Source organism: Crocodylus siamensis, chromosome 7 (genome assembly GCF_052110815.1).
Source record: "Crocodylus siamensis isolate JL-2025a chromosome 7, ASM5211081v1, whole genome shotgun sequence".
Classification (NCBI taxonomy): Eukaryota; Metazoa; Chordata; order Crocodylia; family Crocodylidae; genus Crocodylus; species Crocodylus siamensis.
In genome coordinates, this window is record NC_143401.1 from 21,289,969 (window position 1) to 21,315,620 (window position 25,652).

The 25,652-nt window shown below is 46.9% G+C and overlaps 1 protein-coding gene across 1 annotated transcript in view; it reads right to left on the reverse strand.

The window, feature by feature from the left end:
* Positions 1 to 21,319, reverse strand: part of ARHGAP22 (Rho GTPase activating protein 22) — a 306,841-nt gene extending 285,522 nt beyond the window's left edge. The window contains exon 1 of the mRNA XM_090057610.1: positions 21,215 to 21,319. Within this exon, the coding sequence (XP_089913736.1) occupies positions 21,215 to 21,248 (34 nt within the window). The 5' untranslated portion in view covers positions 21,249 to 21,319. The remainder of the gene's footprint in view (positions 1 to 21,214) is intronic.
* Positions 21,320 to 25,652: the final 4,333 nt, after the last annotated feature.

The window sequence follows — 25,652 nt, forward strand, 5'->3', positions numbered from 1 at the left end:
CAGATGGTGGGAAGACAAGGAGAAGGAGATCTTGCTAATATCCCTGTTATGCATGTTTTTTTCAATGCCATAGAAGCCATCTATGGTCCAAGCACCTGAAGACCAACCCACTTGGGATCTGAGGATGGAGAAGACTTCATCAAGGAAAGGGGAGCCATCGACTCCTGTTTGCATTTGGTAGACCTTCTCAATCGAGACAGTGTTCCCAACTCCATCCTGAAACACTCTATGATAATCTCGGAATCCCTTCCAGTCCTTGATGAAGAGCAAAGCCACCAAGAAGATGAAGAATGACAAGGTATGTGGGAACCCCACCAACATCTTCAAGCAGCAGAAGAGGAGCTCACACCACAGCTCCATGCCCAGGAAATCCCAGATGACCTCAAGGATGCCATGATTATGACAAATCTTCCAAAAAGGAGAGAAGTCCAACTGTGGATATTACAGAGGGATCACTTTGCTGTCTAGCACAGGAAAGATCATTGAGAGAGCCCTCCTGGACCTTCTCCTTTCACTTTGGAGGAGCTCCTCTAAGGATATCAGTGTGGGTTTAGCGCATCAAGAGGCACAACTGACATGATCTGTACAGCATGTCAGCCGCAGAAAAAAATGCCAGGAACATCATAAACCTCTCTGTGTGGCCCTCACAAAAGCCTCCAACTGTCAACCAAGAAGCACTGCAAAGGATCCTTCTGAAGTATGGCTGCCCACTGAAATTCATCACCATTCTCTGCCTGCTCCATGATGGTAGCGGTCCTAGTTGTTCTCAGTAACGGATCCATCACAGATCCCTTTGTGGTCAAGGTAGGAGTTAAGCAAGGCTCCATCAATCGCCCTAACACTCTTCTCAATATTCCTTACTGAGACACTACATCTGACCACCAACAAGCTTCCAGCTGGACTGGAGTTAAACTACCGCACGGATTGTAAACTGTTTAAATCTCAACCAACTCCAAACTAAAACCAAGACCACTGTAACCTCAGCCATCAAGCTCCAGTAACCTGATGATACCACAGTCTGTGCTCACTCAGAAGCAGGCTTTCAGGCAATTGTCAATCTCTTTATCAAGGCATAATGAAAATGGGACAGATGCTTAACATTCAGAAGAATAAAGGGCCTCCATCAACAAGATCTTAATGAGCAGTTCCCAGCTCTGATAATTCAGATTTATGGTGAGACTCTAGAGAACGCTGAGCATTTCCTATACCTTGGAAGCTCTCTCACAGAGGGCTGACATTGACAAAGAAATCCAATCTGTAACACTGTATTAAACCTAGCTCAGAGCAATTAGCTATTAAATGGCTCCCAGTCTGCAAATGATTGTGTTCTGGAAGTCATACTTGATGACCGATCAGGAACCATCTCATTTTCTGAATACATCATGACAATATTGTTAATTGAAGCCCGAGATTACATTTGTTCACTTTTAATTGTTTTATGACATCTTTTTTGTAATTGTTGTTTTTCAATATCAGAAATCTATTTTCAGAGTTTTAGCCTTAATAGAGAATTTCCTGAAAGTCTTGGCTTCCTGATGGCTTTCATGATTCACAGCACTGAGTTCTACTTTAAATTCTCAGGAACAGAAAATAAGGGTCTAAGGGTTAGGTTACTAGCCTATGACTTGAGATTCGATTTTCTGTTCCACCGCAGACATCCTATGTGATGTTGGGCAAGTCACTTAGGGCTAAACTCTAGGTTGCTGCTAAAATGTCTCCACCTAAGTTATCTGCTTTTCTTAAGCTAACACAAGGGAGGCATTCCACTTCACCTGTTCAGACTCTGTACTTCCAAGGGGAAGTAGTGCCTCCAGAGACGTGATCTCCTTCAGCCTGCAGAATCACATGGGTGGTCCCATCACTTCAGTAATTACATACTTTCAGAAACTGATGTTGTATTGCCCAAGAGGTATAGTCCTTTGTTCAGTTCAACTGGGACTGCCCATCTGTTTGGATTCCACTTCTGCCTGACTGCAGAAGACACAGATGTCACAACATGACTTCTAAACTGAGCCTGGAGACATTTAAAGTAGAGGTGTCAAGAGACTGAATAGCACAGGGTACAAACTCGTATGGTGCACAGGCCATACAAGTAGCCTGTAGCTGTATCATCTGGTCGATAGGTTATCTGTTTGGCAGAAAATCTGGCAGTGTGGCAAAGTTGTGGCAGCATTTATTGCCACTGCTCCTGGAGCCATGGCAATTGTCGCTCATCCCATGACCAAACTTCAACCTGCAGACCAGATGACACAGCTCTGGGTTCCCAATTCAACCTGTGGGGCTGCTTGCAAGCCAGAGATTTGATGGAAAGACAAGCATCAGCTGCTGCCACTTCCAAGAGCCACAGAAATTAACGCTGCTGCCACTTATTTTACTTTCAGTTTTCCAGCCCCACAAACCTGATGACAGCTCTACAAGCTGGATCCAGCCTGTAGGCCCTATCTTTGCTATGGATTACTGCAATTAATAGACACCATTATCTTCAGTATAAAGCTTCTCCTCCCCCTTAAATAGTCTAGTGATTAGAGTACTTGCCCAGGATTGGCTTTGGGGCTGAACTAGCAGGCGTGCTGTATGTAAGCCACAAGACAGTACCAGACTATTCAGCACTGGTTCAGCAGCTGAAGTATTATGCTGAGTGCCCCACAATTTAAGAAAGATATGGAAGAATTGGAGAAGATCCAGAAAAGCAAGTGACAAAAATGATAAAAAGGTTGGAATACAACCCACATGGGAAAAATCTGAGAGCTGTTTAGTTTGGCAAAAAGGAAATTAAGGGTGGATGATAAAATTTTCCCAATATCTGAAAGTTTGCCAGAAGGAAGATGGAGAACTAAAGCTCTCCTTTGCTACGCATTGCAGAACACAATGACATGGGTTTAAACTGCAGCAAAGCAGATTTCACTGAATGTCAAAAAGAGGCCTAGAACTTGGATCTCCCATGTTGTGGGCAGGTGCCTTAACCACTAGGCAGAAGATGGCTCACAACAGCTGCTAATATCAGTATTGCCAACTCTCATTATTTTTGGCGTCGTTCTTAAAGTCTAGATTTCAGGAATGTGAAAAAAAGTTAGCCCTTTCTTTTATTTATACAAATAAATAATGTGCGTGTGTGTTTATATATATATACACACATACATATATACACACACACACATATATATATATACATATATATATATATATATATATATACACACACACACACATACACATATATATATATATATACACACACAAAAGAAAGAGCTAAGTTTTTTCACATTCCTGAAACATAGACTTTAAGAACAATGCCAATGAACTGGGGTTCCTAAAATACCACCTAGATGCAGCCTGCAGGGAGCTACTGTTAGGCAGCAGTCTGTACCCTCAGCAGTGCCACCCAGTATTAGGGTAGCACCAGCTTCAAGGCTTAAGCTAACTGCCAGCTGGATAGGCTGGGCTTAGTACATCAGCCCAGGCCCTTCACTTGGGCTTTGCTGCTCAGTGCCTCACACCCTCCAGCAGCTCTGCTTTGCTCCTACCTTGCCTCTGCCTTGGACTCTGGTACCTCACTCCTGCTAACTTTGTTGTGTGTTCTAGACTCCCCAGGGCCTGACCCTGGCCTAGCTGAGGCTACTGCTATAGAAACTGCTATGGACTAGGAATGCGACTCAGATGCTGTGGTTTTGACCTTGGTGCAGCCTTGGTCCCTGATCTGGATTCCCCACAGGCTCAGGTACTTGTTTAAACCCACGTTCCCCAGAACTACTTATGCTCCAATCCTTACAGTCTGAGTGGCCAAAAAAGATCCTTCCCCACTATCCCCAAGGGAAAGCATGTGATTATTTCCCATCTGGATGTGCCCCCGGCCGCACTCCCAATGGAGGTTTGATGGTCAGCCTACAGAACCTGAAGGCCCAAGCAGGGGCTCTGCAGGCACAGAATACAGCCCTGTGGACCAACCTGAGATGCTGAAGAAGGTAAATGTAGCCCTGGCAGGCACAGGAGGCACACGCTGCTACTCTGGTTGCCCCTTTAATATCTGGCTCCTTCATACCCCCCTGAACAAAAGTACTCCCGCCCAAGCAATTTGATGCAACTCCAGGGCAGTTTAAGGATTTGTTGAACTAGCGCAAGCTCCTCTTCTCCCTGTGCCCTCAGAATAACCCCATGAACAGAGACAGGGTAGGCCTGATGGCCAACACTCTTGCCTGGGTTTCTATACTCTTGGAAAGCTACCATTTCCTGCTGGACACCCTAGAGAAATTAAGGCCATGAACGTCCTGTGTGGTAATGCCCTTTTGTTGCAGTGATTGCCCTGCAGGCCCAGAGTGCGTCTCTTAAACCTTGGCCAGGCATACGATGGACTGTTGTTCTCCGACAGGTAACATGGAGTAGAATAAAGTTACCCCTTCCATTTCCATGGGGGATTGAGGGATGAGGTAAAAGATGTACTAGACAGAATCAAGGATCTCATTCATCTAGACCCACATGGGTCTATCCATGTGCATACACTACTTCCCGAGAGAATGGTGAAGTGGGGTGGGGCTCCTCCACTCATGTCCCAAAGCCATCAACCTCTCCCGGAGGACCAAATAACTGAACTTATGCAGGTGGATGCAGTGTGACCATGTCTACCCAAGGAAGCAACCAAAACGCTGGCTTGCATCCTTAGCTGCTTCCCAAGCAAATCCCGGGATGTCATTCTCCTGCTGTACTTGGCCTCGGTGAGGCCGCAGCTGGAGTACTGCATCCAGTTTTGGGCCCCACAATTCAAAAAGGATGTGGAGAAGCTTGAGAGAGTCCAGAGGAGAGCCACGCACATGATCAGAGGGGAGGACAACAGACCTTATGACGACAGGCTGAGAGCTATGGGACTCTTTGCCTGGAAAAGCACAGGCTCAGGGGTGATCCAATGGCCACCTATAAGTTTATCAGGGGTGACCACCAGGATGACGAATGGTTATAAACTACTGCAAGACCATTTCAGGCTGGACTTAAGGAAGAATTTCTTTACTGTCTGAGCCTCCAAGGTCTGGAACAGCCTGCCATCGGAGGTGGTTCAAGCACCTATATTGAACACCTTCAAGAGCAAATTGGATGCTTATCTTGCTGGGATCCTATGACTCCGGCTGATTTCCTCCCTTCGGGCAGGGGCTGGACTCAATGATTTTTCAAGGTCCCTTCCAGCCCTAATGTCTATGAAGTCTACGAAATCTAAAAAAGGAATTGATGGAATTGCAGGCTTAGGCTTTTACTACATAGAGGGTTGGGGGAGGAGGCCAGGTCACATGGTTATTACCTTCCCTACTAAAAGATGACGTACTACCTAGGCAGGAAACTCAGAGAGACAGCTTCAATGAGGGCTGGACATGTCTCTTCAGTTTCCATGCTTTGCCCTGTTCTGTCTGCTGCAAGAGTTGATGTTGCTGCAGGTCACTGGCTCTCATCTCTAAGTCACCCAACTATGGCTAAGGTTCACCACTTAGCAAAGGTGGTTTCAGAGACATCCAGTTTTCTGAGGCTCACAGTATTCCTGCCCCACAGAGGGCCATGCCTTCTGAAAGCAGCTCCCGGCCCAACATCAGTTTCTAGAGGCCATACAAAACAACATAACTGACATCATCTGACCTATGATGTGTGGCCCAAAGAAGTTCCAGGAGTCAGTGGGCCAATGGAGATCAAGCTGCACCTTTATGGGGGTCTCAATATCTATGGAACCCCCTCCCAGAATTCCTCACAGTTGCCCAAACTCGCCTACTTCTCCCTCACTTCCTGTGCATCCCAACCCAGCTCAGCTCTGCCCAACAACATCACAGGGACTCTGCTTTTCTCTTCCCACTTAGAGAACTAATTTCAATATAGATCCTGTGCAATCAATGGAAACCTACTTAAATCAGGGATGTTGGTATAAATTAAATCAATATAATTCAATAGCAATTAAAAGTGTAATCTTTTGCAATTTTATAGACAAGTTACATTAATAAACTTGTTACAATGGATTTTTCATTGAGAAACTTCTGGCCTTTGATGAAAGCACTCTGGTCTATTGGTTTAGGGTTATTCTGAGGATGAATATTTCTAGTATAGACTTTTTTAAAAACTACAAGCCATAAAGGGAAGTAATTCAATGTACTACCATCAGTATTTTTAATTATTTTGTTGTGGTCAAATATTGAAAGCATTAAAGAAAAAGGATCCACATACAATATAAGACTACATAAAAGTTTCAAACCTTAAAGAGACTACTGCACTTCATATTATTGTCAGGTTGTAGGAAATACTCTCTCCAGATTAGATTTCACAGAGTGGAAACTAATACACACATCTGTATTTGTCTCTATTTGTCTCTGGATATCACTGATAAGATACTGATCTGTTTTCATCCATGTTTGTGTGAAGCCATGGTGCACTTCCTGAAAGTAAAATTTGAGAATTTGTCATCTTGAAATCCTGTAAACACACAGAAATTACTTACTTCATACCTGGCCTGATTAATTATGGGATATGGATGGACCACCTTATATATACCGTAAATGCTGGAGGCTACAAGTGATGGAGAAGCAGTGGGGAAAAACCCTTGGTCATACCCAATTCACTCTCCCTTTCAGCATCCATTTTCTGCCAATGTGACACAGGACACTGGGCAATATGGATCTGAGGTCTAACCCAGCAATATTTACGGGCATCTTTAATGTTTGTTCCAGGATCGGGGGGGGAAGGGAAAAGGGGAGGTGCTTTAATTAAAGTGGCTCTGAGAGCAGCTGTAATTAAAACGCCTGCAGCATCTCATGTATTTAGCATCCTGTGCTTCAAAATGTTGGCAGGAGTGATTTAACTAAAAGTGCCCCCACCACCATTTTGAAGTGCAGGGATGCTGACAGCATGCAGGAGCAGCAACCCTACACGTGTACAGGCAGTTACTTAGCACATGTCAGAGCAGACTCAATTAAATTGAGCCTGCTGTAGCATGCTAGTTAGCATGTTCCATCAGCCTCTGCATCACATGTATTCAGTGTTTCCATGTTTCAAAATGGCAGTAGGGGTTCTTTAACTAAAGCTCATCAAATGAACTTTAGTTAGAGCACCCCAATGTCATTTTGAACCACAGGGAACTGAATGCACATGACACTGCGTGCACTTTAAATAGAGAGGCTCTCAGAGCCACTCTAATTAAAGCACCCCCCTCCTCAGAGCACATGTATGGACACCCTGAAACACTGCAGCTTGCAGAGACTGACAGGGATCCAGGTTCCAGCTGGGGCACACTACTGCAAAAGAAGGAACATGCACACTGCTCCTTCCTGGAGAGTCTACACTTTCATCTTGTTCTCTTCACCCAAAACAAAAGTCTGGATGAACAAAGTTGTGTGAACAAGGTTTCCAGGGATAACCACAGGATTGTAACACAAGAGCTTATCACAGAATCATAGGGAAGCAGAGCTGGGTTGGGACCTCTAGAAGTCATCTGGCCCAAACCACTGCCTGAGGCAGGATCATCCCTATCCAAACCATCCCATACAATTCACAGTCTAAACTCTACACAAAACTACCCTCAGCTCTGATACAACATAGACCTAATGCCCTAATCTGCCACAGGTAAAGCATGGGAACCACAGCAGCCAATCTCCTGCTTTATGAATGTTGTCAATATACGCTAAAGAGATCCTGGGTACAGGACCATGCCCCTGTTACAAAGGCAAGCAAAACCCCCCCACAGCCCATACCATTCTGACGATGGGGTAAAATTCCTTCCTGAACCCAAATATGGTTATCTGTCTGACTCTGAGTGGAGGGACAAGACTCTCTAACTAGGAACCTCTAGCTTTGCTCCCAGCAGGAGTTTTGGCATACCCCAGTCAAAGTCCCCATCCTTGGTTGTAGCCAACAACCAATGCCTCTAGAAAGTCTTAAAAACATCCTAACACATGCAGCAGAAAGGGGAGAGGGGTAGAGGCATTCATCAAAGCCTGGAGGCATGGAAAATAACCTTGGTAGAACATAGGCATAGCTACACCCAGATCATCCCTGACCCATGGATTAATTAAGGGAAAGTTCAAAAATAAAACATTTATGAAAACAGAGAAAACTCCAGTTTTGCCTAAGAAAACAGCAATTTGAACTATCCATTCAGTGTCTTGGACAGCAGTATATTTCATTACCTATAACAGTGTCTGTGTAAGGTGGGAGAAAATCCACTAAACAAACAGGAGCCGGAGAAAAGATTTGTAGCAACTTCTACTGTCCCCACAAGTGAAAGCATGCATCATAGGTGACATTAGCTTATGAAGACGGAGGGAGATTTCAACCCTATGACAAGTCAGTCATGATTTGAGTGATCTGCCTTCAGAGCTAGTAAATTAAATTTGACGCTGAAAAGTTGTTACTCTTATTCAACTGACTGTCTCAATGTAAATGTAGAATCCACCACATTTATGTGCATAGAGAGATGTATCACAATCCCTGGTCTGACGAGGTCACAAGTAGAAGAGTAAGGCTGGACTGAAAGACCTATGAAGGACAGGTGAACCCTGCACTGCAGAAGAATGATCCTGGACCATCCAAATTAAGATCCAGTGTAGTAAGGAATGAGGGAGAAATCCTGCCAGCAGGAGCCTAAAAGAGGCAGAGGGTCTGCTTTATGGGACAGAGAGGCACTCTGCCTCCATCTGTACTCCAAGAACTCCCAAGGAAGGCCTGAGCTATACTAAGGGGCACTGCATTTGGGACATTTCTTGTTTTCACACAGAACAGGTGACAACTGGCTAGAGGGCAGCACTACAGACAAGGATCTTGGAGTCCTGGTGGATCAGAGTCAATGAGTCTGCAGTGTGATGCAATTGCAACACAAGGTGAATGCAGTTTTGGGTTGCTTCAATGAGAACATTAGTTGCAAAACACCTCTTTACTTGGCACTAGATAGGCCTCTATTTATGTATAGTTTTGGGCTCCATGTTTTAAAAAGGACATGGGTGGGGGGGACAAAGGAGTCAGAAGACAAAAAGGATAAAGGGTTTGGAAGGCAAGCCATATGAGGCTAGGTTGCAGGAAATAGGCATGTTCAGTTTGGGGAACAATGGTGCTTATGAGACAGGATAGCAGCCTTCAAATACCTGAATGGCTGCCATAAAGAAAAGAAAAGGGAAACCACCTTTTCTCTCTTGCTAGAGAGGATGTGAACCAATGGCCTGAAGTTGCAGCAAACTAAGCTTAGACTGCGCGCCTCAGGCCCCTCCCCCACTGCCCGCTCCGACACACGGGTGCACACATGGGTGTGCAGCTGATGCTGGAGCCCAGAGCCCGGCACAGCTGTTTGGAGCCTCCAGGCTGCAGCCGGCCCCAGCTCTGGGTAGCTGCTGCCAGCCGGGAGCTGGGACGATGCAAGCCGTGCTGGGAGCAGCCCGGGCTCCAGCAGCTACCCAGAGCCAGGGTAGCTGCTAACAGCCACAGAGCCTGGGCTGGGGAGCAGGGGCTTTGGGTGGGGGTCAAGGGGCACAAGCAGGGCATCCTGCCATGTACCCCGTGCCCTCATTTTGTTTTTCTGGCATGCCAGCACCTTCCAAAGTAGGCATTGTGGTGTTTTTCGGCACTCTGGCCAAAAAATGGTTTCCTACCTCTGGTCTATCGATTCAGCAAGGCCAGGCTGAGAGCACTACCACACTGAGACAGTGGCGTGAGTGCAGTCTCACCACCTTTCACCAGTATTAATCTGATAGAAACATAGGACTGGGATAAGCCTGGGTCACTGAATCCTGTCCCCTGCAATTGCAGGCAACTGTATCAGACGTCTGTCCAGAGAAGTCCACAAGACTCACTCTCTCCCTACCAGCCCCTCCTACACACCACAGCCACAATGTACTCTGTCAAACCCCAAAACAACTTGGGATCCTGAGTATAGGGAAAACAAAAACAAACTGCAGAGCCTCAAAATAATAATATAATATGTCACAGGGAGAAACGAACAAACAACCATCGCTAATGAAGTCTGCAAGGTCTGTGCTAGCCATATTTTAAGTATGTGCCATTCTGGCTGGACATTTCTAACACATGCAGCTACAAATGCCAGAGACTGATGAGGTAATATCTTATTCACTCCAGGGCAGGTCACAGAGTTCCTGCCATAAACAACACTAGTGACTCAACTGGTATTATTTGCTTCCCTTATTTATTTGTTAAGCACAGTAAAGGGTACACAATAGCTACTGGGCTACTCCACTGTAGATAATTCATGCTAATCCATTCCAGTAGACAGCAGGTTCTGGCTGGTTTCATCTTCAGATGACAGACATTTAATACATTTTATGGCTTTAAAAATCAATAACTGAGAATATTTTTGCATTTCTCTCCTTCTCCCTAAATTTTTGCTGAACACGAGTAAAATTCAGCCTCCAGTGGGTCAGGGTCTAGCTTCAAATCTGTTCTGTACCTGGTTACTGCAAGATCATGAATACAGAACCCCTTGCTTTGATAAGTATTCCTGACAAAGGAGACTGTGTTCACAGCCTGCAGCCAGGTTGGAGGTTTTGGGCTCCTTCCTACCTACTTTATCTTCAGAGAAGATTGCATAATGGACTATTTCACAGCTATCATGTTCCAAACTCAATGCACTCTTACAAACGCAACAAAAGAAGCTATAAACTAAAATGATATTTCTTCTTTTAAAGCGCAAAGGTGTACGGTCTGCTAGGAAGAAACAAGGAGTCACAACTCCAGGGCTCCATTTCCAGGTCTGTAATTCATCAACTCTGACCTTAAAAGCAATTCACTAAACTGGTCCATGTCTCAGTTTCTCCATTTCTAAACTTAGGACCATGATAATTATTTAGGGGGGAAAGTTCTGCTAGGTTTTGGTGACTAGTATTTGCAAATTACTTATAGGTCCTCACATGAAAAATGCTGTAGACCATAATGGCAAAGCTATGTCTGTACAATGGACTGATGAAGAAATAAGCTCTAAACACTGTTCCTGCTGTTCAAGAGCAATCTCTTTAGAGCCAGGACTGTTTTTGTTTTGTGCTGGTACAGTGCTTAAAAGAATGGTATCTTGATCTATGATTAGGGTGCTTCAGCACATATGTGAGGGATATTATGGAAGGCAAGGCAGTTGGGGCAGGTGCTCCATGGCTCTCACAATGAAATGCCAACCTGGAGTCAAGTATAACAACATGTACTTCCTCTCTCACAGGCACTGGATAACCACCACCTTGTCTCCATGAAGCTGACATGGACATTCCTACTGTAGTAGTTGTGCATATCGCAGCTCTTGATGGTATACAAGTGGTGAACATAGCAGAACTTGACCACCACACGTGTGAGCCACATCAAAATAGACACTTTACAGAATGGCAGGCAAAACAAGGATAAGTAGGAAGAACTACTACTATGGTAACCCAGGAAAGTGCTACTCCAAGCAATGAACAGCAATAGTCCTAGGATGCAGCCATCCAGGTATGAAATGGAAGAGGCAAAAACATAGGAAACTGCTAGGCAGTAGATCCAGTCATCTCCCAGTGGAAATGCTAGAGAAAGTTTGAACTAGGACAAAAGAGCATCCTTTGGGCTTTCTGCATCCTTTAGGCTCCTGGTCAGAATCTCCAAGGTAATTTCTAAGATTCACAACCGTCATTGTCGTTGTTACTTGATGGTAAAGAATCCTCTCATTTTGGAGATATGAGTCTTTAGTGATATCCGTTACTGGGAGCACCTACAGCAGCAGAGGACAGTATTTTTGGTAGGCAAGTTAAACCCCACACCCTCCCCGAGTGCTATTTGGAGACCTTTCCCCAGCCTGATCTGCTACTCTGCTTTCTGTTCCCTGCACTATCTGCCACATGCCACCCATGCTAATTGAGACAACTGTTGCAAGTTGGCCACCCCTGACCTACAGCATCACCTCTGAGCTTGCAATCCAGACAGCATGCTACCAGACAACTAAAAGGGACTAGTATGCCACAGAAATGATACCCTGCCCTGAGATCAGTTACGTTAGTTTGTCCATCCCTTACTCCTACTCCTTTCATCTATGCATTTTACACCTTTCCCATCACCACCTTTGTGACATCGAGAAGTACTTTATTAATGCTTTATCACAGAAGGGGGAACTGAGGCTCTGAGAATTAAGTGACTTGCTTACATGTATGCAGTAAATGTACAGCAAAGTGAGTAAGAGAATCCAGGAGTCCCATCTACCAGATCCAGCACTTACATGCACAGTGTACGCAGAGAAATCAGTTTAGTCAATCCAACCATTAATGTCTTGTTAATGTAAAACACATTCTGACTCATTTTGTCTCCTTTCAGAGTGTACAAACATGACTTCTTCTCAACAGCGCATGAAGAGATTCCTATTGACTCTCATTTTGACCAAGTAAGGAGAGAAGATTTTAAGCCTCTCATGCTCTTGGACTACAAGCAAGATACCCAATAATGACACATCACAAAGCAACATGAACCACTCTTCTGAAAGGGAAATGATTCTAATCTTACATCAGTACTGAACAGCACACTCCTTGTCTGCTCATTCAGCCCCTTTCACAGAGTAAAGATGTAGATGCCGTTCTGGGAATTAAAGTTAAAAGCAACCACGTCTCACTGAAACATAAATAATTCTTACCGCATACATTTAGGAAGCAGGATGTTATAATCAGTGACTTTTTCCATCACTTAAGTGCTAAAGGTCTTCTCCTAAAAGGGATTATTAAACACATGTTTACAAAAAGAAAAAGAAAAAAACGGTAAAAAAAAAAAGGAAGAACAGGAACACACATAAAAGCCAGTGAGTTAGCAGCATAAAACTAGCTACATTTTCATCTCCCTGCAGGGTGAATTAAAAACAGTTGCCTATGTGGAAAAGACTGTTGGAGGCTTAGTCCATTTCCCAGAAGATGTCGTCCAAGCCCCATCAAAATTGTCACCAATTATCCCCTTGTTCACACTCAATGAAGGGTAGATGTATGTTCATATGGCAGGGAAATGAAAGAATAGGACTGAAAAATTATGGTGCTTATATTGTTCTTCTCCATGCCAATGGTCATAACAAGCCGGGAAAGAAGTCCTGGCAAAAAGCAATGCATTCAGAACCACCTATACCTGCATGTTAGTAATACTCAGACTACCACATTCGCCTCAAGGGTAAGTGCTTGCAGAGAACTGCTGCACTCCTAACACCTTGGCTATATACATCATATCCCCCTCTGGTGCCTTGCTTCCCATGGAAATTAAGAGCCTGCTACTGCCACCAAATATCAGAATAATTTAAATTCCTTCCCCACTGTTCAGTGCACAGAAGTCTAACTCAATCTTCAGTGACAAAAGGGATGCATAAAGAGCTCTCTCTCCCATTTCTTCTCCCTCACTCTCCTGCTCGCAAGTGAAATAAGGCCCCACTGAGCACAGGGATGTGAGGTGGAAGCAGCAAAAAAGCTGGTGTCCAGATGACAAGCTTTACCTGACAGTATAGAAAGCAGCAGAGCCTCAAAGAATGGGAGGAACTGCTCGTTGCATTTCCCCCCTTCTTCAGGAAGAGTAATGCCCCCACTCTGCCCCAACGAAGGAAAAGGGGGAGTCTGAGCTATCATCTTCAGAGAAAAAAAAAAAAGCTCCCCTAAAAAAAGATGGGGAAGGAGGGTTGAGGATCAAAAGGGATGTCCCCTCATTCATTCATTTGTCCAGTTCTGGGCTGGCTTGAGACAGAAGGGAATAGAAGTATGTGAGAAGATCCTATCTTATGACATCCTATCACTAAGGCGATGGAAAGCCCATTCACCGTGCAACATGAATACCCAGGGCACAGTCACGACAGTAGGTGAGCTGCTGCTCCCACTGATCTGATTCAGAATGAAAGGTACAAGCCAGTCATCCCCACAAAGTCCTGAAAACACAGCACAAGTGCACTGCCACACCTCCAATACAGAAGGGTTAAAGCTGGCTCCCCCTCCCTCTTCTTTTATCTCCTGTGCAAGACAAAATGCTGCTGGACACTCAAGAGGAACATGCTTGGGTAGGGATCCCTACCAGCCCTCACAGGGTGGGGCTAAGCTGTAAGTTAGATGAAGCTCTTTTGCTTACATTACTTTGTTCAGGTTTGTATAAGGAAACTATCCAGTTGTTCAAACCTTAATTCCTGGGGCAGTATCCCAGACATCTGCACAACCAGTCCATTTAACATCATCTCATCCAAGTCAGAGATGCTAAAGCAGTTACTTCACAAGATCTCTGATGCAGCCTGTCCTGAGATGACCCAGAAAGGTAAAAATTCCCCCTCTGGAGAGCACAGCCTGTAAACTGCCTTCAGCATCAGAGGAGCCAGGGCCCAGCACCGGAGAGGGTGCAGCACATGGGGCCAGCCACAGGCCCAGAGACTGGAAGAGACAAATGAAGCTAGTGTCTCAAAGCCAGGTCCAATCAGGGTCTATGCTAGAATGCCAAGCTAGATTAAAGGGGCAGAGGCCAAGGAGGTCTTACCTCTCAAAGACTCTGATGTAACCTGTCCTGAGCTGACCAAGGCAGGAGAAAATCCCCTTATAGGGGAACCCAGCCTGTAAAATGCCTTTTGTCTCAGGTGAGGAGGGATGCAATGTGTTAAGTGAATGGAAGATGAGGGATTAAACAAGTAATGATAGAAAAATGCACCTCTACCACCAGATCCTTCATTAAAGATATTTCCCCAAAATCAATAGAGTCTCTGCAGGCCTTTTCAAAATCTACCTGTAGCTACTAGATGAACTGATAGGACAAAATGGATACACGTACCTGCAGGGTACAAATGAAAATCTCTAACTATCCTTCTACAAATATAACCACTCAACTACCACTGACAAGGTCCAGGGCTTAGAAAAAGATCAGTTCATGGTCAAGGAACATCTGGCAGAAGTTGAACCTCAGTGTGGAAGACTGACTCACCATCCAGCTTACCCCACTGTGTTTAGGCCAACAGCTACTCTGCATAATTCATTTCTGCAGTTAGGTTGCATTCAGCTCCACCACTTCCAGCTCAGGATGCACCATCCCAGAGACAGCCCTGCTCTCTTTGCTTCCCCTGAATGTCCAAACTAGCAGAATTAGCTATGGATGTGCAAGCAGAGATGTGTGGCAGAACATTTTCCAGTGCTTTATTTTTCTGTGGGTAATTTTTCATTTCTAAAAATTAATTGTTTCATAAAATTCATTAGCAACAACGAATGGATGCCAATACAATATTAGGCAAGCTTGGCAGTTGCAAAGTTGTAATTAACGTTTTTCAGGTAATTATCCCTAGGAAGTGTGAGAAAGCACATATATGTTTTACTGATCTGTAAACAGGAGGGCAAAGACACTCACAGAATAATCCAAACCAAAAATCAAGTTATGAATTCACCTAATTGGCTGTGCAGGTAAAATCAAAACCAAAACACGGTATATCATGCACAGTTCTTTGGGTGTGCTAAAACTGGTGTGTCAACAGTTTTCAGTGCCTTCAGTTTTTTTCTTAAATTTAAACAATGTAAGGGAAGTACATGCTATTGTGAATGGTCCTTACATTTTTTTAAGTATTCCAATAAAAGTGATTGCTTTCCACATAAAGATTTGAATACCACATTTAAACCACACTAAGTGTGCTGTATTTAATTTTTTTCCTAATCAAATATTTAAGTTCAAAGACTTGTGGCTAGTGGGACATAAAATTAACATGGAGGTACTTTTTTAGTTTTGTTGACTAAATATAAGTCAAACAAACATGCTAAATCAGATCATGCTCTATTTAGGGCATTGGAAAATTTTACAGAAAGTCTCCCAGAAAACCCACATCTCTGGACTACCTGTGAACTGCTGTGTAGCTGTGACACTGAAAATCTAACTGGCCAACTTTGTGTCACAGTCAGTGTCCCCGACCAAACTCACATGTCACGCTCAACACTCAAAAGCCCAACTTTTTTTCCTCCCTAATTTTAGGAAACATCACCAAATATACCCTAGGGTCCAGAAATGAACTGGAATACCTCAGCCTAGATAAGAATTTCACAAGACCAAGAGCTGTCAGTAGCATTCTGCACTAATTATGACTGTGCTTTTAATAAATTACTTCTCTAGTTAGGCAATAAAGCTCTGGGCAGATGAGCTCCAGTCACTAGACAGGTCAGATCTATATGTCTGAAATAATGGAAGAGCTTCTTCAAGCATCCCGCAACTACGTGCATTTTCTTTTTACAAACCTAATACCCTGCATCAAAGTTATGTGGATGAATTTGGCTGCCTGGGACATTTTCAGGCAGTTGTAATCGGCATAGTTCCTCTGGAGCCAATTGTTTTCAGAATGCAAAAAGTCATCTCCTTTATGCCACCATGAATTTTTTATGAAGGCACAAAGCAAAAGCAAACAGAGGTCCATACCCTTTGTCACACCACGGATGTCCAAATTTGTGGCTGTGACAAAAAGTAGTATTAATTTGTGCCACTATTTTGTAGTAGACATTGGTTTGCTTTATGGTGGGAGAGCACAGGCAACCCAAAAACATCTGTGCTCCTCAAGTTTCAAGGGCTTGCTCCTATGTCCCTGAGTAAATCCTTCGGGGAGTTCTTGGGGCACACAGGATCGGGCCCTGGAGCCCAGCCACCACCTAACCAGGTTTTGCCATTTGCGGGGGCACACCCAGAAATCCCACTCAGGGCCTGTCTCTGAAGACAGGGAAATCCAGAGGAGGGTGGAGCAGACAAGGATACTTTCTGAGTATGCTCACAAGGATAAGTATACTTACACAGCTGGAAAAGGATCTAAATATGACACCAGTGGCATTCAAATGCTAGATGGTGGAACTGGATGTGGGGTTTAACCTTTTGCTGCCTTTTTAATTCCCCATCAGTAAAGTAGAAATGATAACATTTCCCTACTTCTTGCAGTGGGGCATGAGTGAAAATAGGTAAGTCTCCTAAAGATTGTGAGGCCCTCAGCTGCTGTGGTAATGGCAGCCAGATACAAAAAAGATTGTGGGGTGGGAAATCAAATTACTTTTTCTGAATACAAGTATTGTTTCCTGGCTCTGTGGCAAACTCATGCCAAAGTTAAATATACTACTGTAGGCCAGTTATAAGCACAAGTTACTCTAATAATTTTTGTATCAGAAAAGACAAAATAACCTACTTTTTAAAACACAATTCTCCTCTCCTGTAATTTATGATGCACCATTTTCATTAAACATGCAATGACGCCGCTGCAAAGACATTAAACATTAAAAATTAGATGCCTTATTGCAACTATGTGGTGCTACACTGAGCAAGGACACATTATTGTAAGCATGCAATAATGGTACTTTACCCTCTGAAATCACAGCTGCCAAGCCTGCTGTACATCATCCTTAAAATCCACTTCTAAATATACACTGAAACCCACCTCTCTTTAAAATTAAATTATAACACATTTAACTGGGGGCGGGGGGAGAAGAGTGATAGAAATATTTCTTCCCACCTTGGTCATGCCGACAAAGACCTGAGGCACTTGTTCTGGCCCATTACTGTGCCACAACAGGGTCAGGCCCAAATTGCAGGGGTGGGGGGGCAGGCCCAGACGAGAGGAGCACGGGTGCAGGTCTGGACACTAGGCTTTATCCCCACCAGCACCCCGAGCTGCACTGCTGGCCATGCCCCCCCAACCCTGCAGGTGGCAACAGAGCGCATGGGGGGGCATGGCCATCAAATGGAGGGGGTGCAGCCCAGCCCCAGCCTTGAAGCAGGTGGGGAGGGGGGAGGGAAAAGAGAAGGGGGTCCAGGTCCCAAAGATGGGAGGTGGGGCTAGATGCAGGCCTCTGCCCCTGACCGCCACCCATCATTCTTGATGGGCAATTGGATAGTTATATGATAAAGATCTGCAGTATTTACTGCAACTGAAAGCAGTTGTGCACCTCTTGCAAGCTGTATTCTCCACTCATTTTTCCTCTCAATCAGACGACCACCCCTTGGGCACGTCCACACATGAAGGCTAATTCACTTGCAGCAGCTCAAATAAGAGGGGTGCAAATTTGTACCAGGGATTTTTGCCTCAGCACAAGTGCCTGAACATGCACTTTGGTGTGGCCTTGGGGCAAAGTGACTCTGCCGAGCTCTGCCCTAATCTGCAGCCAAGGGGAGCTGGACGTTGGAGCAGGCACCTGCACTCACCTCAGCAGTATAAAAAGCTGCCCTGGCAACCTGCTCTGGACTACTTGCTCTCAGGAGCTTCTGGGACCCAGCCAGTTGGTGTCAGGACCATAGGCAACGTGTAGGGACAGCACATGCCCCTCCTGAGAGTGCTGTTGCCCCCCCCACAAACAGCAACTGCTCCGAGGGAGGCACCAGGTAGCAAATTTAGAGCCCGCACTGCAAATATGCAACACGGGGAACATTTTTTTGTTCTCAGCATGCCTCTTGCAGTGTCTCAAACTGGTTTGAGACACTGCAACAGGCACTTGCATACTTGTCTGGATGTGCTCCTTGAGTCTGGGGGTAGAGGGGGAGGAATTAAAGGTTTTAAATGATTTTATAGAGTGAGAGCTCAACAGAACAACTCACCCAAAAGTAGCATGTTTCCAGTTGCTGGAACCATTACAGGAAGGACACAACTGGCTGAAGACCCAGGCTTCAGAGTAAGACACCCAAAATGTGATGGTATTTGAATACTGATACTTGTAAGAATGAATCCCCAGGAAATGGTGGGGTACGTATAAAGGATCTATATTACTAAGACAAATATTACTGAAGACACGGTCACAGAACAGGAAGGGACTCCGTGGGTCATCTAATCCAGCCTTCTGTTTTTAATGTCATATAATCCATTAGAAAAAGAAAGCAGCATCTTGAAATCAAACCAGCTTGCATTTCACACACAGCCCATCTGAAAAAGACAGGCCATACATAACACACTCACAAATGCCCAAACCAGTGACCAAAAGTCCTGGGTATTTTCACATCTTTTGAAGCAGTACAATGAAGAACATAGGAAACTGCCTTCCTCAACGTTGAGGTTTTTTGTCCGAGATCTGCTTTTGTTGCTTCTAGTATTGAAAGAGTTTTCCCTCCAGGTGGAAGGCAGTTTTTTCCATGTCCTCACAGGGTAATTAACCAAAGTAAAAAATACGTAGGAGACATTTTCCCCTACAGGCTTATGATTTCAGAATCCTGGATTCTGCCCGTTACTCTATATAAAAAGCTAAATGAAAAAAAAATGCAAAAACCATTCAGGCTTAGCCAATACGAGTGCTTTTTCCAAAAGACCCATTTGCGCACATTAAGGTTTTCAATCTACCAGGATAATCCTTATGAAAACATAATGTGCATCTGAATGCAAATGTTCACGTTATTCAGACTTAATTTAACTGACAGAAAGGCAAAGACACATGATTGGCAATACCCACTGATATAAAAATGCACCTTTGTTCCCTATGCCACTTTTTTTTTTTTTTTTTGAAGTTGGGCTCAAAGTGTCAAACCAAATCCAGCTTTGGCACTCTTAAAAGACTGAAGTTGTCCAGACAAGGGAGCATGGTCTGGGACCATCTTCAATTGAAACTGCATTTCCACTTTCCATGCATTTGAGCCATAGGATGATGACACAATCAGCTCAGCGGTCCCAAGGTTGTGCAAAATCAAACTGTAACCAGAGCTCTGGTTAAGTCTGCCCACAACTAACTCTCTTCAAGCCTAGTTGAATGAAAGGAAAGAAAGATGGCCTATTAACTAGGGTATTAGCCTGGGACTAGGGAAAGTTTTTTTCTTTCCCTGCTCTGCCAGAGACTTCCTATGAGACCCTGGGCATGCCACTTTGCTTTTCTGTGGCTCACCCCCCTAAGTGGAAATATAATAATTCACAAGGGCTTTGTGAGAGGAAATACATTACATATAACAAGCTTGGGGTGTCTATACCTATGCTCTGGGGTGGGGGTGGAGGGCGCTTTAAGTTAGAGCAGCTCTCAGAGCCTCTCTAACTAAAGCACCAGCAATGTCACGTGCATTCAGTGTCCCTGCACTTCCAAATGGTGGCAGGGACACTTTAGTTGAAGTTCGTTTGAGGAGTTTTAGTTAAAGCGCCCCGCTGCGATTTTGAAACGTGGGGACACTGAATACAGGTGAGACAGGGGCTGCTGGAGCTGCTAATTACCATGCACCAGCACACTGGCAGCTGAGTCTGTTCTAAATTAGCATGCACTGGAGCAGAGGTCCCTCACGTTGATAGGTGCCCTTGTATGCCACAGCAATGGAGCCTATAACTTAGATCAAAACTCTCCAAACTCTCAGAAAAGCAACTCTTTAAGGAAAATCAAATGCACGTACATAAGCATTTACTATGATCCTTACAATCCTGGAGCCTCGAAATGACAGAGACAATGTCAAGGAACTCAGCATTAGTCACACTGCGAGAAGCACATGGAAGAGAAGCCCTGCATGTGCTACTGCACCATCCGCACTAACATCCAGCTGGAAGCACTGCTCTCAGAATCAGCACCGCTAACATCATCAAGCCATTAGAGCAGTGGCTTTCAACCTTTCTTCATTTACAGACCCCCTAAAAAATTTTGAATGGAGGTGCAGACCCCTTTGAATTATAAGAGTGGGTGTTTACATACTTTTGAGTGATTGTAGCCATCTCTTTGCAGACCCCTTAGACCTAGGCTGTGGATCCCCAGGGGTCCGTGGACCGCAGGTTGAAAACCACTCCATTAGAGGGTTACCACTTCTTTATGAAGAGATGGCAGTTTGCTATTTAACAAAGCCAGTGTGGATGAAGAAGGGTCTAATACTTAGGTTTTCTCCCATGCTGACCGCCTGCGCTCTGCTTCAGTGACACTCCTCTAGCCTTTCTTTCAAAACGAGACCCCACGCGGCTGCGAAGAGCAAAGGGACGGCAAGCCAGGGCTCTTACAGCAGCAACACCCGCCTCGCGGGGCAGAGGCAGGAGCCGTGCCCCGCGCGCGCCACCGGGCTGTGGTGACACCGAAGGCGCATCTCGCCGGGGCTGGCAGACCCCAGCTCCCGCCCCTGCCGAAACAGCCCTTCCCGAGGCAGGTTTGCCCACCTGCCCCCGTCTCCGCCAGCAACAGGCAGCGCTGTGCCCTCGGCTGGGCCAAACCTTGCTCCGGGCGCCCCGACGCCCGGGGACGTCCACGAGCGGCGGCACAAGAGGAGCCGAGCCGAGCCGAGCCGGGCCGGGCCGGGGCCGGGGGCGGCCGCTCCTGCCTTGCGGAGCGCCTCGAGGTGCGGCGCGGGGACACGCGCCGGCGGCACTCACCTCTCCGGGCCTGCCGCACCCTGGGGCTCAGCATGCTCCCGGCGGCGGCCCCCGCCCCGCGGCAGCGCCGCAAGCACTGCGGGCGCGCGAGCCGGGAGCCGGGTCCGCCGCAGCTGCTCCTCGGCGCCGCCCCCTGCCCGGCGGGGCCGAGCGGCCGGCCCGGGCCGCCAGGGGGCGCGCGCGGGCGGCCGCGCTCGACCGGCGCGGGAAGGAGCCTGCCGCGGGGCGCCGCTCCCCGCGAGGGCCGTGCTGGCCCCCGCTGCTCATCTTGTTTTGAAGCTCCCGATCTCCGTCTGTCCAGCTTGACCCACGCTTCTGTGGCAGGGTCCGGGTGTCCGAATACAACGCTGTGGGAATAGGTCCGCCCACGCCATTGCGGCCCCTAGGTTTGGTCCTGCATCCCCAGTCTCTTCCAGGAGCTTATGGGCTTCATGTGCAAGCTTTGTAAGCCTTCATCTCTTCTGTGCTTCAATGAATAGGTGATGCAGCAGGTGATTTTCCTCATCTATTGCCAACAATGACGTTAGGTTCTGTCTGGCTTGGTCTAATGCCTCATGCTCTCAAAGCGCTGCACCAGGTAGCCACTTTCTCCCAGCTCCACTCCCAGGTAGGCTTCTGAGCACAGAGGCAGCTGTCTTGGCCCCCGCCCCGCAAGCGGCCTCCGGCCCGCGTGCAAAGCGCGCTGTGCACAGCTGTGGCCGGCGGGGGAAGGGGATGCTCGGTGTTCTGCACCTTTCAGGATTTTTGTGGGAACAGGCCACCTGCAAGTGCCTGGGCGCAGGGCTTTCAAGGTGTCCAGGTGCTTAAGACTCGGTGGCCTACTGGAGTTGAGTGCCTTAGTGCTCTTGAGCAGTGTTTCTCAACCTGTGGGTCACAGCCCAAAATTGAGTCACTAGAATATATGAAAGGGTCGCAAACAAACCTTAGAAAACAGATCAAGAAACTTTAAAAATGGATTCTCCTTTGAAGGAGAAAAACGTGGGAAACTCTGGCTTTTCTGTTGCAGGCTGGCAGCGTTCCCCCAAGGGCTGCTTGGGGTCCCCATGCCCCCGCCCCACGCACTGGAGGACTAGGGCCTAGGGGCAGGAGGCAGCGGGTCAGGAGTGAGGGGCACTGGATCCAAACTGGCCATAGATGTGTACAAATGGGTCTTGCTCCAAAAAAAGATTGAGAACTACTGCTCTTGAGGACAGTGGCGACATATGGAGTGCACATGCACCCCCTGAGAGCACCAGTGCACCTCCTGACCAGCCACGCTCACCACTTAGGCAATGGGTGGGGGGCAGGCAGGAGCACCAGTGACCCCGCTTTGAGCGCCGCCCAATTGTTGCAGCCACTCCCAGCGAGATCGGCCGCAGGGGGACCACCCTCAATTGGCAGGATTAGCTGTGGGGGACCCTCTGCCCCGCCATCAGCGGGACTGGTCATGGGGGGGTGTGTGCCCCCTGACTAAGGCAGCACAAGTCACCCATGCTTGAGGATACAGGCCTTGGGCCCAGAAGTGGAACCGCAAAGGTGGATGCCTGGAGCTGCTGTGACACGTGGGCAGCAGCAACTTCCAGCTGCTGCTGTGTCATTGGCATAACTGGGCACTTGCAGCAGTACTGTCCCCTCCCTCCCTGAAGCTGGTGCCTGGGGTTGCTGTGCCAGTCACTCCACCCTAGTTACACTGCTGCAAGCTGGCCCAGCACATGCACCCTAGTTTAAAGCTGAAGCAGCCCTGCTGCATTCAGTGGTTATTCTGAATCTATGCAGGTGTAACTGAATACAGAATTGAACCCATCTGGATCTGAATTGTGCTTTCTGGGCATGTCTACATGTGCAATAAATGTGAAGCAATAAACTCTAGAGTTTATTGCTCCCAGGCGTGCTGTTTGAACAGGTGCCTGAGAGCAATAATCTCTGGAGTTTATTGCCATTTGAACGTGTGCCTGGGAGTACAGCATATTGCGCTGGGTTGGAGCAGCTCTGGCTGGCAGGGTACACAGGGAGGCAGCCTAACAGCCCAGGGCTGATCCTCCTGACTCAGTGTGCTGTGGGGTGCTAGCCAGCAGAAAGCCACTGCACTGAAGCATCCTTGTGCCCCAGCCAGGTGGGGTAATGTCTACACCTGCGCTGCTGCAGAGTTTTTTTCCTCTGCAGCAGGCTAGTACTTGTAAATACAAGTAAATTAGTAAATTAGTTTACTCCAACTTAATAGACAGTCACACGTAGACACCGAGATATTTACTATGCAGCTCCCTCGCCGGAGCTTAGCAACAGGTTCGCACCTCTTGCAGCCCCAGCTCATCCTCCTGCTCAGTGCAAAGAATTATGACGTCATTGGGATAACGGAGACCTGGTGGGACTCCACCCATGACTGGACCACGGGTATAGAGGGCTATATCCTGTACAGGAGGGATCGTGTTGACAAAAGGGGAGAAGGTGTAGCTCTCTATGTGAAGGAAAGCTACATGTCCCTGCAAGCTGATGTTGGCGACCAGCATGGACAGCTAGAGACCCTCTGGGTAAAAATTCGTGGGGAATACGGCACAGGGGACACAACAGTGGGAGTCTACTACAGACCTCCCACTCAAAGTCCTGAGCTTGACCACGAGTTCGCCCGGGAACTGGCTGAGGCCGCTTGCTCCAGGACCTTGGTTGTCATGGGTGACTTCAATTACCCGGACATCTCGTGGGAAGATCACTCAGCAAAATCCGAGCGGTCGCAAAGCTTTCTCTTGTGCGTGGATGACCTCTACCTGACTCAAGAAGTCTATGGGCCAATGAGAGGCAAAGCGCTGCTTGACCTGGTACTGGCTACGGGGGACGACCTAATCGGCGACCTAGTGATCAATGGGAAGCTGAGTGACAGCGACCACGAGCTGATCACCTTCACCATCCGCCGTAAAGCTGGCAAGTCAGTCAGCAACGCAGAAGTCCTTGACTTCAGAAAAGCCGACTTTGACAAGCTCAAGAGGCTTGTCGGTCAGGCCCTCAGGGACCATGACCCCAGGGAGATGGGAGTTCAAGAAGAGTGGTTGCTTCTCAAGGAAGCGATCCTCAGTGCACAAGCTAAATCTATTCCAACACGGAGGAAAGGCAGCAAGAAGGCACAGCAGCCCTCCTGGCTCTCCAGGGACCTAGCAGACCTCCTGTGGCTAAAAAGGAAAGCCTACAAAGGATGAAGGACGGGATTCACCTCCAAGAAGGATTATTCTGCGCTGGTCCGGTCCTGCAGGGAGCAAACCAGGAAAGCCAAGGCTGCAACTGAACTCCAACTAACTTCAAGCATCAAGAACAAAAAGTCCTTTTTTAGATATGTAGGGAGCCGGAGGAAAAGCAAGGGCAATGTTGGACCCCTGCTAAACCAGATTGGGCAACTGGCAACTGACGCCCAGGAAAAAGCCAACCTATTAAATAGGTACTTTGCGTCAGTCTTTCATCAGTCCCATGGGACACCCATGCCTGCTATGGGACAGGGAGATCCGGGTGATGGGGATCCCCTACCCTCCATAAATGCTGACCTCGTGAAGGAACACCTTGAGAAGCTGGACACCTTCAAGTCAGCCGGCCCTGACAATCTGCACCCCAGGGTACTCAAGGATCTGGCGAGCATCATAGCCCAGCCCCTGGCACGGATCTTTGAAAACTCCTGGCTCTCTGGTGTAGTGCCCGAAGACTGGAAGAAGAGGCCAATGTGGTGCCGATTTTCAAGAAAGGGAGGAGAGTGGATCCGGCTAACTACAGGCCCATTAGCCTGACTTCTATCCTGGGGAAGATCTTAGAAAAGTTTATTAAGGAGGCCATCCTTGATGGACTGGCCCAGGCTAACATCCTAAGGGATAGCCAGCACGGGTTTATTGTGGGTAGGTCTTGTTTGACCAATCTCATTTCCTTCTATGATCAGGTGACCTATCACCTGGACGAGGGAGAAGAGATTGATGTCATATATCTTGACTTCAAAAAAGCTTTTGATCTGGTATCCCATGATCACCTCTTGGCCAAACTGCCCAGTTGTGGCCTTGGCTCCACCACGATCCGCTGGCTGGGAAACTGGCTCCGTGGTCGGACCCAGAGGGTTGTGATTGATGGCAGTCACTCATCGTGGTGCCCTGTAACCAGTGGGGTCGCTCAAGGCTCTGTCCTGGGACCCATACTGTTCAACATCTTCATTAACGATGTGGACATTGGAGTCAGGAGTGGACTGGCCAAGTTTGCCGATGACACCAAACTTTGGGGCAAAGCATCCATGCCAGAAGATAGCGGGTGATCCAGGCTGACCTGGACAAGCTCAGCAAATGGGCAGACAAGAACCTCATGGTGTTTAACACCGAAAAATGCAAGGTTCTCCACCTTGGAAGGAAAAACCTGCAGTATCCTTATAGGCTAGGCAGTGTTACGTTGGATAGCACTACAGAAGAAAGAGACTTGGGGGTCATAATTGACCACAAGATGA